Genomic DNA, 16,437 nt, shown 5'->3' with positions numbered 1-16,437 from the left:
ACATTCAGTAACATGACCCCATATGGGGTTATCACCCACAGCTTAAAAAACTTTGGTGTAAAGTTCATATTGGGATTTTAAAAGGTTAACTATAGAAGTACAAGATCTTATCTATCTATCTATCTATCACATAGGTTTAGTGCTTCAAGGAAATACAAATGTGGACTGTGTTTAGAAAATAGACTATGAAGGAGACCCAGTGCTTTTAGTGTATTATAAATTCAATATGAGTAAACAGTGCAGTGCTTGCAACCAAAAAGAAGCTAACTCAAATTTAGTGTACATTAAGAGAAAGTGTCAGATACACCCAATACCCAAGGAACTTATAAGAGTTCCTTTTTAAAACAAAACAAAAAAACAAAACCTCATGTCAAGTTGTATTAGTAATGTTTTTATAACTATCATAGTTACAAAGTGGAGCATATCCAAAAAGAAGTTTAACATAATGATGAGGAGCCTGAGAACGTGTCTTATGAGAATGAATATAAGGAACGAGAGATGTTATTAGGCTTAGAGAAGAAAAGACTTAGGGAAGGATATGTTAGTTGTTTTCAAGTATTTAAAAAAACTTATGTGAAGGAGGGATTAGACTTGTTCTCCTTACCCCAACCCCAGAAGGCAGAACTAGGATGAATGGGTTGAAGCTGCAGAGAGGAAGATTTAGGCATGAAGCAAGAAAAAAATTTCAATAGTAAGAGCTACCCAAAAGTAGAATGGGTTGCTTTGGTAAGTAGTGAATCCCTTTTCAGTAGTTCTTCAAGCTGAGATGAGTACCTGCACCTGCTAGAGATTTAGTAGAGGGGATGCCTACTTAGGTATGAGTTGAAATAGACAACCTCTGAAGTCCCTTCTGAACCTGGTGATTCTATGAATATAAACTTCCTAGTCCCTAACTGATGGCAGCAAATATATTTGACTAAGATTGGTCATTTTAACAGTGTTGTATTGAATTCACTGGAAGTAAACATAGGATATCAGGAAAAATCTACAAACATGTACTTTCAAAAAATTAATCTATTTAAAGGAAAAACTAAAGGTTAAAAGCATCCATAATGAGCTAGACTGATGACAAGAAGCAGATTCAGTAGACATTTCAATTTTCTATTCATATTGGAAATTTAAAATGTGGTTAAACACAAGTTTCAACTGACAAGTAGGATCCAAATACTGGATCAAAAAAAAGCAAATGTAATTTTTTGAACAACAAAATGGTAGATACAAACATAAAAGAAAAGGCATTAATAGAATTTCTTACCATGGAAAGGTGTTCATTCGTACCCTGTTCTTATAAATTAGTATTCCTCCTGACATTACACCAATCATAATTTCATTATTACTTTGATCCTTTAAAAAAGAATACAAAATATCACAAAAAAGAAATAGCAGGCTTTTATTACAAGATACATTTTTTTTTACTTTTTTTTTTTGGTGAGACAATTGGGGTTAAGTGACTTGCCCAGGGTCACACAGCTATTAAGTGTTAAGTGTCTGAGGCCGGATTTGAACTCAGGTACTCCTGACTCCAGGGCTGGTGCTCTATCCACTGTGCCACTTAGCTGCCCCACAAGATACATTTTTATTTAAATGAAAGAACTATTTTAAAGAGCAGTAGAAAAGAAATTACATATACTAATTGTTTTAATAATTTGCTTCTAAATATCTTGCCTAAGTAATAAAGAAGGAACCAAAATGGCAAATGCAATTGCAGAAAACTAAACAGCTATCTTTAATACTTAAAATGGACGTTCTTGTTTCTAATACTATAACCTCTAAGGAATGGTGAAGGAACACCAGACATAAGTGTTTCCCTCAGCAGTAATTTCCCTCTTCCCATCCCAATTACATGGCTCAATTACACAACAAAGCGGGTAAGTAATAGATCTCTCTCTCTTAGAAGTGCTGAATGACCTGGAAAGTTATGATTCAATATCCACCAATCATGTTATGCAAAATATTTTTCTGCATTAGAAAAGTTTTATGGAAGAAATGTAAGAAAAAAAAAAGAGAAAAAATTATGCTACAATCTGCATTCTAAGTCCATCAGTTCTTTATCCAGAGGCAGAGAGAAGTTTTCTTCATGAGTCCTTTGAAAGTAGAATGGATTATTGTATTGATTAGAATTACTAAGTCTTTCAGAGCTCGATAACTTTACAATATTGCTGTTACTAGGTAAATTGTTCCCCTGATTTTCTCCAGTTTACTTTGTATCAGTTCATAAAAATCTTTGCAGGTTTTTCTGAATTTATTGCTTTCATCATCTTGCAGCATAATATTATTTCATCAAATTCACATATCATATCTTGTTTAGCCATTCACCAATTTATGAAAAACACTTCAATTTCCAATTATTTTGCCACCACAAAAAGAGGTGCTATAATGTTTTGCGTGAGTCTTTTCCCTTTTCCTTTGATCTCTTTATGGCATAGGCCTGGTAGTTGTATTACTGAGTCAAAGGATATGCACAGTTTGGTAGTTTTTTGGACACAGTTCCATATTGTTCTCTGAAAGGTTGGACCACTCCACAACTCTAAAAACAGTGCATTTTCCCACATTCCATGTGGGATTTGCCATTTTCTTCTTCTGTCATCTTAGCCAGGAGTTGTTTTAATATGTATTTCTCTAATAGTGATTTAGAGCATTTTTTTCACATAATCATTGATAGCTTTGATTTCTTCTTTGGAAAACTGTTCACATTCTTTTGATGTTTTATTAGTTGACTCTCATTCTTATAAATTTGGCTCAGTACCCTCTATATTTGAGAAATAAGACCTTTATCAGAGAAACTTGATATAAAATTTCCTCAAGTTTCTTCTAATTTTGGCTACATTGGTTTTGTTTGTGCAAAATGTTTTTAGTTTTATGTAGGCAAAATTACCCATTTTTACCTCCTGAATCCAAGGCCAGTGCTTTATCCACTGCGCCACCTAGCTGCCCCCTTATTGTCTTTTTATTTATTTATTTATTTTATTGCGGGGCAATGGGGGTTAAATGATTTGCCCAAGGTCACACAGCTAGTAAGTGTCAAGTGTTTGAGGTCAGATTTGAACTCAGGTACTCCTGAATCCAGGGCCAGTGTTTTATCCACTTCACCACCTAGCTACCCCTACCCTTTATGTTTAAATCATGTACCTACTTTGACTTCATATTGGTATATGGTGTGATATATTGAGCTATGATTCCTTTCTGCTAGACTGCTTTCCAGTTTTCCCAATGTAGGGTCCCCCCCCCAAATAATGAGTTCTTGCTGCAATAGCTGGGGTATTTGGTTTTTGTTTTGTTTTGGGGTTTTTTTGGGTTTTTTTGCAGGCAATGGGGGTTAAGTGACTTGCCCAGTGTCACACAGCTAGTAAGTATCAAGTGTCTGAGGCCGGATTTGAACTCAGGTACTCCTGAATCCAGGGCTGGTGCTTTATCCACTGTGCCATCTAGCCGCACCCAATAGCTGGGGTATTTGGATTTATCAAACACTAGGTTAATGTGTTCATTTGCTTTTGTATATAGTATACCTAATCTATTCTACTGACTAGACTCTCTGTTTCTTAACCAGTACCAAATTGTTTTGGCTATTATAGTTTTGTACTATTGTTTGCAATCTAGCACTGCTAGGCCACTTTCCTGTCCATTTTCCCTGCACTGATTCTCTTGATATTTTGATCTTTTGTTTTTCTACATGAATTGATACTGTTTTTTCTACATCTATAAAATAATTCTTTGGCAGTTTGTTTGGTATGGTACTGAATAAGTAAATTAACTGAGCTACTATTGTCATCTTTATTATAATGTTTCAGTCTATCCATGAGCAACAAATATATTTCCTATATTTCCTTCTTTATTTGTGTGAAGTGTTTTGTAGTTGTGTTCATATCACTTTTTTGTGTGTCTTGGCTGGTAGACTCCCAAACATTTTATACAGTCTGCATTTATTTGTCTGGATTTTTCTTTGTCTTCCTGGGGGGTTTTATGGGTAATATATAGAAATGCTAATGATTGTTTGGGTTTTATTTTATACCCAGCACCTGTGCTGAAGTGGTTTATTATTTTGACTAGTTTTTTAGTTGACTCTCTAGGGTTCTTTAGGTAAACCACCTTATCACCTACAAAAATGATGGTTGTCTTTCCTCATTGTCTATGCTTCAATTTCTTTTTCTTGTATTTTTGTTATAGCTAACAATAATAAGTACAATATTGAATAATGATGGTGATGATCAACATTCTTGCTTTATTGCTGATCTTATTTGAAAAGGCTTCTATTTTATCCCCATTACAGCTAGTGCTTGCTGTATTAGATACTACTTAATCATTTTAATAGTGTTTTTTTAAATGTATGAGGTATTTTATTTTTTCCATTACATGTGAAGATAGTTCTCAACTTTTGTTTATACATGCTTTACAATTTCAGATTTTTCTCCCTCCCTCCCCTTAATAGTGTTTTTAATAACAATGGGTGTGTACTCTGTCAAAAGATTTTTCTGCATTTATTGAAACAATCATGATTTTTGTTGTTTTTGTTACAGATACGGCCAATTATGCTTAGTTTTTTCTAATACTAAAGCAGCCCTGAATTCCTAGTACAAATCTAGCCTGGTTATAGTGTCTGATCTTTGTGATACACTGCTGTAATCTCCTTGCTAGTATTTTAATTAAAGTTTTTGCATTAATATTCATTAGGGAAACTTGTCTATATCAATGTTACTAGATTTTGCTTGGGTGAAATCATGTCTATAGTGTTGTTTTCAGTTCTGGGCTCTATGTTTTAGCATGAACACTGATGGGCAGAAGGGCATTCAGAGGAGGGTGACCAAGATGGTAAAGGGCCTTGAGGTAATGTCATATGAGAATCAAATGAAGCAGGGATGTTTAGACTGGAGAATAAACAACTTGGGAAGATAAAGAAAATGTCTTCTAGTATTTGATGGGCTAACATATGGAAGAAGAATTAGACTCATTTTGCTTGGCTCTAAAGGGCACAACTAAGAAAAATGTGTGGAAATTACAGAGATGCAGTTTGCTCTGAAATAAGGAAAAAACGCTTAAATTAATAATTAAAACTATGTTAAAGTAGAATACAATGCCTGAGAAGGCAGTGGGATCCTTGTTTGGAAAATTTTTGGAAATATTATAGAGGAAGCTCTTGGTCAGGTACTGGTTTGTCAGGGCCTGTTTAGATTAGATGGCCTGTGAGGTCTCTACCACAGTTGAGGCTCTGTATTTTTTTTTTTTTTTTTGCGGGGCAATGGGGGTTAAGTGACTTGCCCAGGGTCACACAGCTAGCAAGTGTTAAGTGTCTGAGGCTGGATTTGAACTCAGGTACTCCTGAATCCAGGGTCGGTGCTTCAACCACTGCGCCATCTAGCTGCCCCGAGGCTCTGTATTTAAGTTTGTGATACAGAAGTTTATGCAATCCAGAACATTATGGATATTTCCGTGGGTGCTCTAAGGTTTCTTCCTTCAGAAGTCTTCTGCTTTTCTGTTAAGGACATCAGCTTTCCTGGTACTAGCCTGATTTAATTTTCCCACTGGCTGACAAGGGTTAAAAATAAATTTCTTTTCAGGGCAGCTAGATGGCGCAGTGGATAAAGCACCGGCCCTGGATTCAGGAGGACCTGAGTTCAAATTCAGCCTCAGACACTTGACACTAGCGGGGTGTGACTCTGGGCAAGTCACTTAACTCTCATTGCCCTGTCAAAAAACAACAACAAACAAACAAAAAAAAACCCCTTCTCTTGGATACTGGATAGAAATTAAGGAAGAAAGGGGAGAGCTAGCTTCTAAGGTAAGCACTGTGGGGTGAGGGAAATGGAAAAAACTGGTTCTTAAGGGGATTATAATGTAGTTTGGAAACAAAGTACACAAGAAAGGATCCTAGAAGTAAAAGATGGTCAAGTACTAAAATGTATTTTTTAAACTTTAATATGGGGTTTTATTTTGCTTGCATGGTGGTTCTTATTGTATAAGAGAAGCAAAGTAGTATGAAAGTAATGATGAGATTTGGGTATCTTCTGTTTCTATTTCTGACTTTATAAAGCATTAGGGCCAGAGAATCAACTAATCTCAGTCCTATTTATCAGTTTCATGTGATGACAAATGTTAATCCAGGTTCTCCTCCCAACTTTTCTGTTCCTTGCCTTTATCAATAAAAGAAATACTAAGGGGTTACCAGCAACTACCAGGAATTACCAATAAGGAGTAAGATTAGAAATTTTAGGAGCAGAGGCGGTCAGGACAGGAGAAAGGTGAGTGGAACAATTTTCAATAAATGAAATGCTTGCTTATAAAGACTGAATATCCTACAGGGAATCTTTTTTTATTTTTTAAATTCAATTTTATCTTTTCCATGTCTCCCCAAAAAAGAAAAGAAAAAGAAAGAGAAGAAAATGTTTCATTCTGTACTCTGACTCAGTTGTCCATCTGCAGGTGGACAGCTTGTTTCATCCAGAGTCCTTTGGAACTGTGGTAGGCCAAGGTGTTAACAGTGTTACTAAGTCTTTTAAAGTTGATGATTTTTGCAATATTGCTGTTATTGTGCAAATTCTTCCTCTTTAATTCACTTCACTTTGCTTAAGATCATACAAGTCTTTCCTGTAGGTAATCTTAAAACATTAAATCTATCATAGGCAACTGAGCATCAATAAGTGTGACCTATTAAAATCTTGCCAAACCCTAATCCTAGATAATCCACCACTGTATACTTACTTCCTCCACTATTATATGTAATTCTGGAGAAAGTCACTCAACCTGGCTGAGTGCACAACAAATTTATTTTATCTCATCTCAACTGGATCCTCATTGTAGCAAGATAATCTATTTAATCTTTACTAACCATTGCAGGCCCCACAGTTGCTGTTCCAAACCTTTTCTTTGCTCCTTGAGACTTCAAAACCACTCCCTTCCCCTTCATTTTCTTCTTTTTATGTACTTTTTTTTTCTTTTGGTGAGGCAATTGGGGTTAAGTGACTTGCCCAGGGTCACACAGCCAGTACGTGTTAAGTGTCTGAGGCCAGATTTAAACTCAGGTCCTCCTGATTCCAGGGCCGGTGCTCTATCCACTGCACCACCTAACTGCCCCTTCCCCTTCATTTTCAAAAGAGGACCTCACCTCATAATTTACCAGAAACAGCAGCCATCTGTTGCAAGCTATCTCTTTTCCCCCATTATACATCCTTTATCTGCCATTCTTTCCTCTTATGCTACAAGTCTCTGAAAAAGAGATGGCCCTGCTCCTCAACAAGGAGAATAAGCTCTCTATCTTTGACATGTGATCCCAACCTTTCCAATATTCTCCAGCAATTTCCCCTAGAATTATCCTCTCTTTTTAAAATTTTCAAACTCTCCTTATGTATTAGCTCCTTCCCTACTGCTTACAAAAGACTAACCCCCCCCCATATTCTTAAAATAAAATATCACTTGACCTCACTATCTCCTAGAATTATCACCCTCTATCTCACTTTGCTTTCTCAGCCAAATAGGAAGCAAGAATGGCAGGGAGGGCCAGGAGTGGGAGTGTGGATGAGGAGGAAGAAAAGATGAAGAAAGGGAAGGAGTAAAGGAAAGGGAGAACATTTTATTAAGCAGCTATTATGTGCCGGCACTGGGCTAAGTGCTTAATATCTCATTTGATCCTCACAACCTCCTGGCAAGTAAGTGCTATTATCACCACCACCTTACAGTTGAGGAAAGTGACTTACTCAAGAGTTATATGGGTAGTCTGTATTTGATCTTAAAGTGAGAATCTTCTCTTCCTGATACCAGGCCAGTCATCTATCTACTGCACCATGCAGTTTCCTCCTAGAAAAAGTCTACAGTTCTACTGCCTCTGCAGTCATTTCCTCTTACTCCTAACAATCTGGTTTCCAATATCCTCTCTCAACTGATTTTCTCCAACCTTATTTAAAATCTCTTAATGCCATACCCAACGGCCATTTCTCGTCATCATCCTTCTTAATCTCTTTGCCATGTCTGACATTGTTGACCATGTCCTGCATACTACTTCCTCTCCAACTTTTCTTAATTTTGCTCCCTCCTGGTTCTTCTTCTAACTGTTGGACTCCCTTCCCTACACCCCCAAAATCTCTAACATCTTTCAAAGTAGAGCTCAGGTGCCACTTTCTTCCTAAGGTTTATCCTGATCCATTTGATTATTAGTCCTCTTCCTTCCCCCATTCACTCTGTATGTATTGTGTTCCTACTTATTTGTGTTCCCATTGTTCCCCATCTCATCCCAAGAGAGTATAAGCTCCTCGAGGGCAGAGACTATTTTACTAAGGTCTCTGTGTACCTAGCATAATACCTGGTACATATCAGACAATTAATGAATTCTTGCTGAATGAAAAAGTGCTGGAGAGTTTAAAGTTTATTTGATTCTCTCTTTAATACATATAAGAGCACGGTAAAATCATTCTTAGAGAACAAAAGCATTATTAAGTTAATACTTTATCAAGTTTCCTTAACATTTCATCTTCCATGGCAAATACTTTTTTTCTGAAATAAAAATTGCATTGAGCATGGCAAAAGAGAATAATTTTGTTTTTAATATGATCTAATCCATTTATACTTAAATTAAGTACATTTGAGAATGTCAAGCATATTTTGCCAAGCTTGAAAAAGCTTACTGAAGTTCATCAAGTCAAACAATCATTAAGTATTTATTAAGCAACTACTATGTGCCAGGTGGTAAGGATACATGTGTGAAAAGTGAAGTTCACAATGAGCTTATATACTGATGGAGAGGCAAATAAATATGAAGTTTACATATATACACAAGGTAGTTTTTAAGTAAGGTACAATAGGAGAATGGGAGGGGATCAGGAAAGGCTTCATGCAATAGATAGTGTCTGAGTTATACCTTAAAGTACTAGAGGGATGCTATGGGGCAGAAATAAGTAGGGAGGGAGTACATTCGAGGCACAGCCGTGGCCAGTGCAAAGACACAAAGATGGGAGACGGAGTTTTATGAACAAAGAACAGAGAGAAGCCAGTTAGGTTGGATTGCAGAATTCAGGATATGGAGTAATATCCAATGAGGTTAGGGCCAAATTGTGTAGGAATTTAAAAGTGAAAGAATTTATATTTTATCCGTTAAGCAACAGGTGTTGGTTAAGGAGGGAAGTCACATGATCAGATACATCTTAAGGAAAATTACTTTGGAAGCAGTGTGCAGGATGTACCGGAGTGGGAGTTAGAAGACTGTCACAATAAACTAGGACCTAAGGTGGTAGCCATGGAGAGTAGAGAGAAAGGGTCAAACGAGAGAGATACTGTGAAAGCTGTTATGGTAAGATTTGGCAATTAATTGCATATGTGGAGTATAGGAGAGTAAGGAGTTGAGAACAATCCAAGATTATGAACCTGAGATACTGAAAGGATGGTAGTACCTTTGAAAGAAGTGGAGAAGTTTGGATGAGGGGAGGGAGAAGTTCAGTTTTAGACATGTTAACAATTTAAGATGTCTGTGGAGACATTCAGTTTGAAATATCAATAGGAAATTAGTAATGTGGGAATGAAGCACAGGGAAGACAATGGGGCTGAATATGTAGATCTGAGAGTATTCTACACAGAGATGATAGTTAAACCCCTGAGAGTTAATGAGGTTGTTGACAGTGTAGAAGGAGAAGAGAAGAGGATCTAGAACAGAACCATAGTTATGTTAGTAATGTGGATAAGCCAGCAAAAGAAACTGAGAAGGAATGGTCAGACAGGTAGGAGGTGAACCAGGAGAGTGCAGTATCATGAAAACCTAGAGAGGAAAAAGTATAGGGGAGGAGAAACTAGTTAACAATGACTAGTAAGAAGATAGTAATAAATATTAGTACATATTTACATTTATTAATAATAGCAAATATATTACTTAGGTATTAACCTTTAACAACAATCTACTCCTGCCCACCTGATGACAATACTGGATGACAATAATGGAAAGAGATGGTATCATCATTTGGTTATTTAAAAAAGGCTAAAGGAACATATGTACATACATAAAAGCAGCACAGGCAAGGGGAAGTAGAGTAGAATGGGGCTGCCTGGCTGACAATAATATGCCTTTCCACATACAAACCTTTCATGAAATCTCTTTTTGCCATGAGAATATTGTGTTAAAGTATGCACTTTTGCTCTTTTACTCCCTGTGTGACCTTTGGCAACTTACAATCATTCTGGGCCTCACTTCCCTCATCTATAAAAAGAGACGGTTGACACTTTTGGGTCTTTTCCCCAAAGAAATCATGGAGGGGGGAAAGGGACCCACATGTACAAAAATATTTATAGCTGCTCTTTACATGGTGGCAAGGAATTGGAAGTTGAGGGGATGCCCATCAATTGGGGAATGGCTGGACAAGTTGTCGTATATGAATACAATGGAATACTATTGTGCTGTAAGAAATGATGAGCAGAAGGAGTTCAGAGAAACCTGGAGGGTCTTACGTGAGCTGATGATGAGTGAGATGAGCAGAACCAGAAGAACATTGTACACAGTATCATCAACATTGAGTGTTGATCTACTGTGATGGACTATATTCTTCTCACCAATGCAATGGCAGAGAAGAGTTCCAGGGAACTCATGATAGAAGAGGATCTCCAAATCCAAGAAAAAAAAGAACTGCGGAGTATAGATGCTGAATGAACCATACTATTTCTTTTGGTTTTGGTGCTGTTGTTTTTTTCTATTTTGAGGTTTTTCATAATTGCTCTGATTTTTTCTCTTATAACATGACTAATACAGAAATAGGATTAATGTTATTATGTGTGTGTGTGTGTGCACATATATATATATATATATATACATACATATATATATATATAAATATATATATAAGCTATATCAGATTACCTGCTGTCTAGGGGAGGGGGGAGGGAGGGAGAAAAATCGGAAATTGTAAAGCTTGTATAAACAAAAGTTGAGAACTATCTTTACATGTAACGGAAAAAAATAAAATACTTTATTAATTAAAAAAAAAAGAGAGGGTTGAACTAGATGGCCTCTAAGGTTTCTTTCAATTCTAAAACCATTACCCTACAGATGTATATAATTATCTTAGTTCTAAGCCCAGAAGAACTATAAAGAACTTGTTTTTTGTTTATACCTGAAACTATATTATTTCTTGTCATCTTCATTCATACTGTCAATGCTTCAACTGAATTCAATAGACATTTATTAAATGACTACTGAAAAAAAAAAAGACTACTGTGTACAATGTACTGTGGCAGGCACTGGGGAAACCAAAACAAACAAAAGAATCCCTTCCCTGAAGGAGTTCACGTTCTACAGGACATGGATAGGTAAAATATGGGTAAATATTTTGAAGATGAAGAGGGCTCTAACAACTAAATCTGGGGATAGCATCAGAGAAGGCTGCAACTGAGGTGAAATCTTTTCTTACCAATCTTAACCCTTTAAATTTAAACAATTCAGCTCTTTAGTATCTTCTACTCTCCAATCCCACACTCCTGATCCTAGTAAAGTTTACAACTGACCAAACACAAAAACTGCTTTATTCTCACCATCTAACTTTGCTTATTCTACTTACAAGCTACTGAACAGAACCAGATCAAGTCATAAAAGTGTCCCAATTAGGCTCGCTACGAATTTATATTATTGAATCTCAATTGTGCCCCTCTCTAAACCTCCCATCCTCTAAGCAGAAGACTTCAACTCATACTTTACTGAGCTTTATAAGCCCCCTCTCAACCTCTTCTCATCTCACATATCTTGATATCATCCTACATTATTTTCTCCATTCTAGTTTCTTAAGAAGGGGCATCTAGGCAGCACAGTGGATACAGCACTAGCCCTGAAGTTGGGAGGACCTGAGTTTAAATTTCACCTCAGACACCAACTAGCTGTGTGATGCCCAATTGCCTTAAAAACATCCAGGGCCATTGCCAGACATCCTGATATATATCTTGCTACTAGACTCAAATGGCTCTAGAGGAGCCATTTGCACAGCCTTCTTTCACTTAAATCAAATTCAGTGCAAGTCATGACATCACCTCAATATCATGGAGCTCTTCAAAAATGAGGGACAAATAATAACATGTCTCTTAAGAGGTAGCCCTTCTCAACAAGGCCAATTCCTTTATATGTAACCTCGATCCCATCTCCAATCTTCTATAACAAACTACCCCCATTATCATCTCTTCCTTCTCTGATTTTCAATCTCTTTCTATCTACTGGTTCCTTTTGACTGCCTGCACACAACCCCAAATCTCCCTTACACTTTGAAAACCCTTTCTATACCCCACCAATCCCACTAGCTGTTGTTGCTTTAGGGGTTCTCCTCCATTCTTTCAGCTAAATTATTTGAAAAAGTCACCTACACTGGTGGACCTCTCATTCCTCTCCTCTCGCTCATTCTTCCTGACCACTGCAGCATTTCTTTGTTGGCCACCATCTCCCTTCTAGTCTAGATAAACTAGCTTCACTGAGTTTTTGTAAAATTTCTCTCATTTTATCCGCTCCTTCTGCTTGCTTTGTGAGATCATCATCAATGTCATGTTTAACTGTGGGTGTTCCCCAAAGCTCGGCACTGCATTGTCCTTTTTCCCTGGATGACTTGGTTAGGTCCTATAAGTTTAATGAATACCTTCATGCAGATGACTCCATACACAGAGATTCCTAGTTGTCTCTCTCCTGATTTCTAACTGCTTATTAGATATTTAGAAATGAACATAAAAGTAAGCATGTTGAAATCAATATGTCTAAATTGGACTTCTCTTCCCCCCAGTTCCCTACTTTCCCCCCAGTTCCCTACTTATAAACTTCTCCATTTCTATCATGGGTACTGCCACCTTTCTAGTCATTCTGGTTCACAATTGAAGCCATGATCCAGGACTAATTCCTCTTCTTCACCCTTCAAATCCAAACATTTGTCACAGTTTTCATTTCTACTTCTTGCCTCACGTCGCCACCATCCAAGTTCTAGGACCTCATCCCTTCTTCTTCTTTTTTTTTTTTGTGGGGCAATGAGGGTTAAGTGACTTGCCCAGGGTCACACAGCTAGTGTCAAGTGTCTGAGGCTGGATTTGAACTCAGGTCCTCCTGAATCCAGGGCCAGTGCTTTATCCACTGTGCCACCTAGCTGCTCCAAAACTGCTGAAGCCTCCTCCCTCTTCATTTTTTTTTATTATTATTATTTTTTAGTGAGGCAATTGGGGTTAAGTGACTTGCCCAGGGTCACACAGCTAGTAAGTGTTAAGTGTCTGAGGCCGGATTTGAACTCAGGTCCTCCTGACTCCAGGGCCAGTGCTCTATCCACTGCTTCACCTAGCTGCCCCGACCTCATCCCTTCTTACCTAGACTAATGCAACAGTATCCTAATTGGTCCTCCAGCCACAGGTCTTTCACCACTTTAAACCATCTTTCAAATAGCCAATCATTTTCCTAAAGCATAGGTCTAACCATGTTACTCCCTTACTCAATAAACTTCAATGGCCCCCTATTACTTCTAGGATAAAAAATAAACTCTACTGTTTTGCATTTAAAGCCCTTTATAAACTGGCCCCATCTAACCTCTCTAACATTTATATACAACCATTAGACTATGAGCTCCTTAAGGGCAGGGACTATCTTTTGTCTCTTTTTGTATACCTAGCACTTGAGCACAGAGCCTATTTCATAGTAAGCCTTTAATGTTTACTGAATGATTGATTTTCCTTTAGCTACATTATCGCCTGGACAAAATGGCTTTCTTACTGTTCCTTATATATGACCCGCCCAGCTACTCATTTCTGTACCTTTGCACTATTTATCCTCCATGTCTGAAATGACATCCTTCTCCACCTCTGCCTCTTAGAATCTCTGGTTTCCCTTACTTTCAAGTGTCACATTCCAAATAAAGCCTTTTTGATCCCACCTGGACGCTAGTGCCTTCTCCATATTTCTCCTCTAGCTAGTGGGCAATTTCCTTGAAATCAGGTATTATTCCACTTTTTTTTCTTTTACTGTATCCCTAGACCCCTTTATACTGCCTGGCCACATATTTATGTGTTTAACCAATGCCTCTCAATTGATTAAAGGAAGGTAAGGATTCTGAGAGGTGGAAATAAGGAAGGAATATATTATAAGCTTTAAAGATTTACAAACTGTTAATTCCTATGAATTACTATTTCAACCTCCCAGATTTTTACTTTTTTTCATAATGAAGGCAGACAGTAAAACTTTCTTACTTGCACTCAATTTGTTTTTCACATTTGTTGAAACCAACACAGCTTTCCCTTTGAATATACATTCTTACAACATTTACACTGCTGCTACTGATTTCCTTATCTTGATGACTGGCTGACTATGTTCTCATTTTTGGAATTTCTTTCACCATGTCTTTTTCTTATATAAGTTACTCAGTTCACTGACATCATCTTCCTTCAAGTTGACTGGATAAGTTTTTGAATGACTGATTCAGATTTAACTTAAACATTCAAATCCAAGTCTCTCACTTTGAAATTTAATCTCCTTTGATCTGGTGATTTAGATGAAAAGAAATCATATTATACACCATGACAATATTTCAAGAATGTATTTTATAAAAATACTTTATATTATTTCAGTCTGAACAATAAACAATAATGTACTTAACAAATAAGCAAGAGATTCAGGAGTTTCATTCAAGTTATAAATCCAAACCCAGCACAAGACTTCATGTTCTCTTAAAGATTCAAAAATATTTCATGAAAACTGGTGAGGTCTGTAACTATGATTATTTAATTGTCTTAATTTAGGACGGTTATTTAGAATTCAAAGAATTTCCCAAGTAAAAACCTTTTTAAAGTTATATTTCTAACTATACATTTGATTTTATATATAAAAAAAGAAACAAACAATATCTAGCCACAAATATTAACCAGTATGTATGTCATTTCAACAAATTCTCAAGATTTGGTTAAAAATAAGAAAATATGGCTAAAGGATAATAGGATAGCCCACATGAAAGATCCATTTCATTACTGTGTAATTCCCTTACCAACACAAATTTCAATCACTGTGGTCCTTGCCATCTTTATGATTGTTGCTCACACTCTCCCATGTTTTATGCTACTTCTTTTCCTTAGTAACATCCTATACACTGTAGGCATCTTTGTTACCCCTTAGATAATCTGTAATTTTAATAGCTCTCTGAAATACTTTATCAGTAGAAGAATATTCTAGAGTCAGTGTGACATCAGTGATGCACCTGAAGCCTGGAGACTTGAGATCTATTCTTAGCTCTTACTAGCTGTGTGATTCTCATTGTATTGGTGTTAAAGAGCTGGGTTCTTGCCAGTTTCCCCATTTCCATTCAGTTTGATATCCTTCTTCTAACTCTACTCCAATTCTAACTAACTGACAAGTTGTAATGTTTATCCAAGATTACACAAACCAATGGACTAATTTGAAGAGTGAGTCACAATCTTGGCAGGATGCAGTTTTCATCCACTTAGCTTTCTCAGGCTAGACAACAATCTCTTTCATGTGACTAGGGGTATTACTGAGGAAACTCTTTAGGGATTCCAAGTAACTGGTTTGATGTTCAGTGTAAAGAGGAACATTTGCAGAATCTCATTACATGTCATATATACATATATATATATAAATATATTAGAAATCCTTCTTTTATTAGGACCTTATAAAGGACATCTTCCATAACAATGACAAAATATTTCTGTTTAACCCTTTTCTAGCTATCAAGACAATACTACCATGACATAATATCTTCTTGTTATAGAGACTTAAAATTTTGATAAAAGGGAGAGATTGTACCGTAAGAGATTTGAAGGCTAAATTTTTCTTCTGAATAAAGCTTTCTTAAAAATCAATAGAAAACAATGTAATGGAATGATATAATATCAACACCTCAGCCACCCATGAGATGGATCTCAAATTTGTTTTGTTTTGTTTTGTTTTGTTTTTTTTAGCGAGGCAATTGGGGTTAAGTGACTTGCCCGGGGTCACACAGATAGTAAGTGTTAAGCGTCTGAGGCCGGATTTGAACTCAGGTACTCCTGACTCCAGGACCGGTGCTCTATCCACTGCGCCATATAGCTGCCCCTCAAATTTGTTTTTTAAAGAAAGAAATGAATATATGAAAGGAGTCTGAAAATGTATACATAGACTTCTGGGGAAAAGACCATAGCTTTGAGGAAGAATGTGTGCAGAAGGGAGTCTGTACTTAATTTTTATATATGATCAAGCCCCAACCCCCCGCCCCAAATCTTATTCTTCTTCTGCAAAATGTAAATAATTTGGGGCAGCTAGGTGGTACAGTGGATAGAGCAGTGGCCCTGGAGTCAGGAGGACCTGAGTTCAAATTTGGCCTCAGACACTTGACACTTACTAGCTGTGTGACCCTGGGCAAGTCACTTAACCCCAATTGCCTCACACAAAACAAAAACAAAAACAAAAATGTAAATAATTTGGTATTCATCTGATTTATTAGTTAACAAACAAAAAGAATAATCATATGGACCTAAATG

General features: G+C 36.8%; 1 protein-coding gene across 1 annotated transcript in view; it reads right to left on the bottom strand.

The window, feature by feature from the left end:
• The window catches only part of PTPN4 (protein tyrosine phosphatase non-receptor type 4), a 225,434-nt gene that overhangs the window by 78,295 nt on the left and 130,702 nt on the right, over positions 1-16,437 (bottom strand). Inside the window, 1 exon segment of the mRNA XM_043998589.1 lies at positions 1,256-1,344. Within this exon segment, the coding sequence (XP_043854524.1) occupies positions 1,256-1,344 (89 nt within the window).

The sequence above is a fragment of the Dromiciops gliroides genome, chromosome 3 (genome assembly GCF_019393635.1).
Source record: "Dromiciops gliroides isolate mDroGli1 chromosome 3, mDroGli1.pri, whole genome shotgun sequence".
NCBI lineage: Eukaryota > Metazoa > Chordata > Mammalia > Microbiotheria > Microbiotheriidae > Dromiciops > Dromiciops gliroides.
The sequence above is the reverse complement of the archived record's forward strand: the minus strand, read 5'-3'. Positions and strand labels throughout refer to the sequence as shown.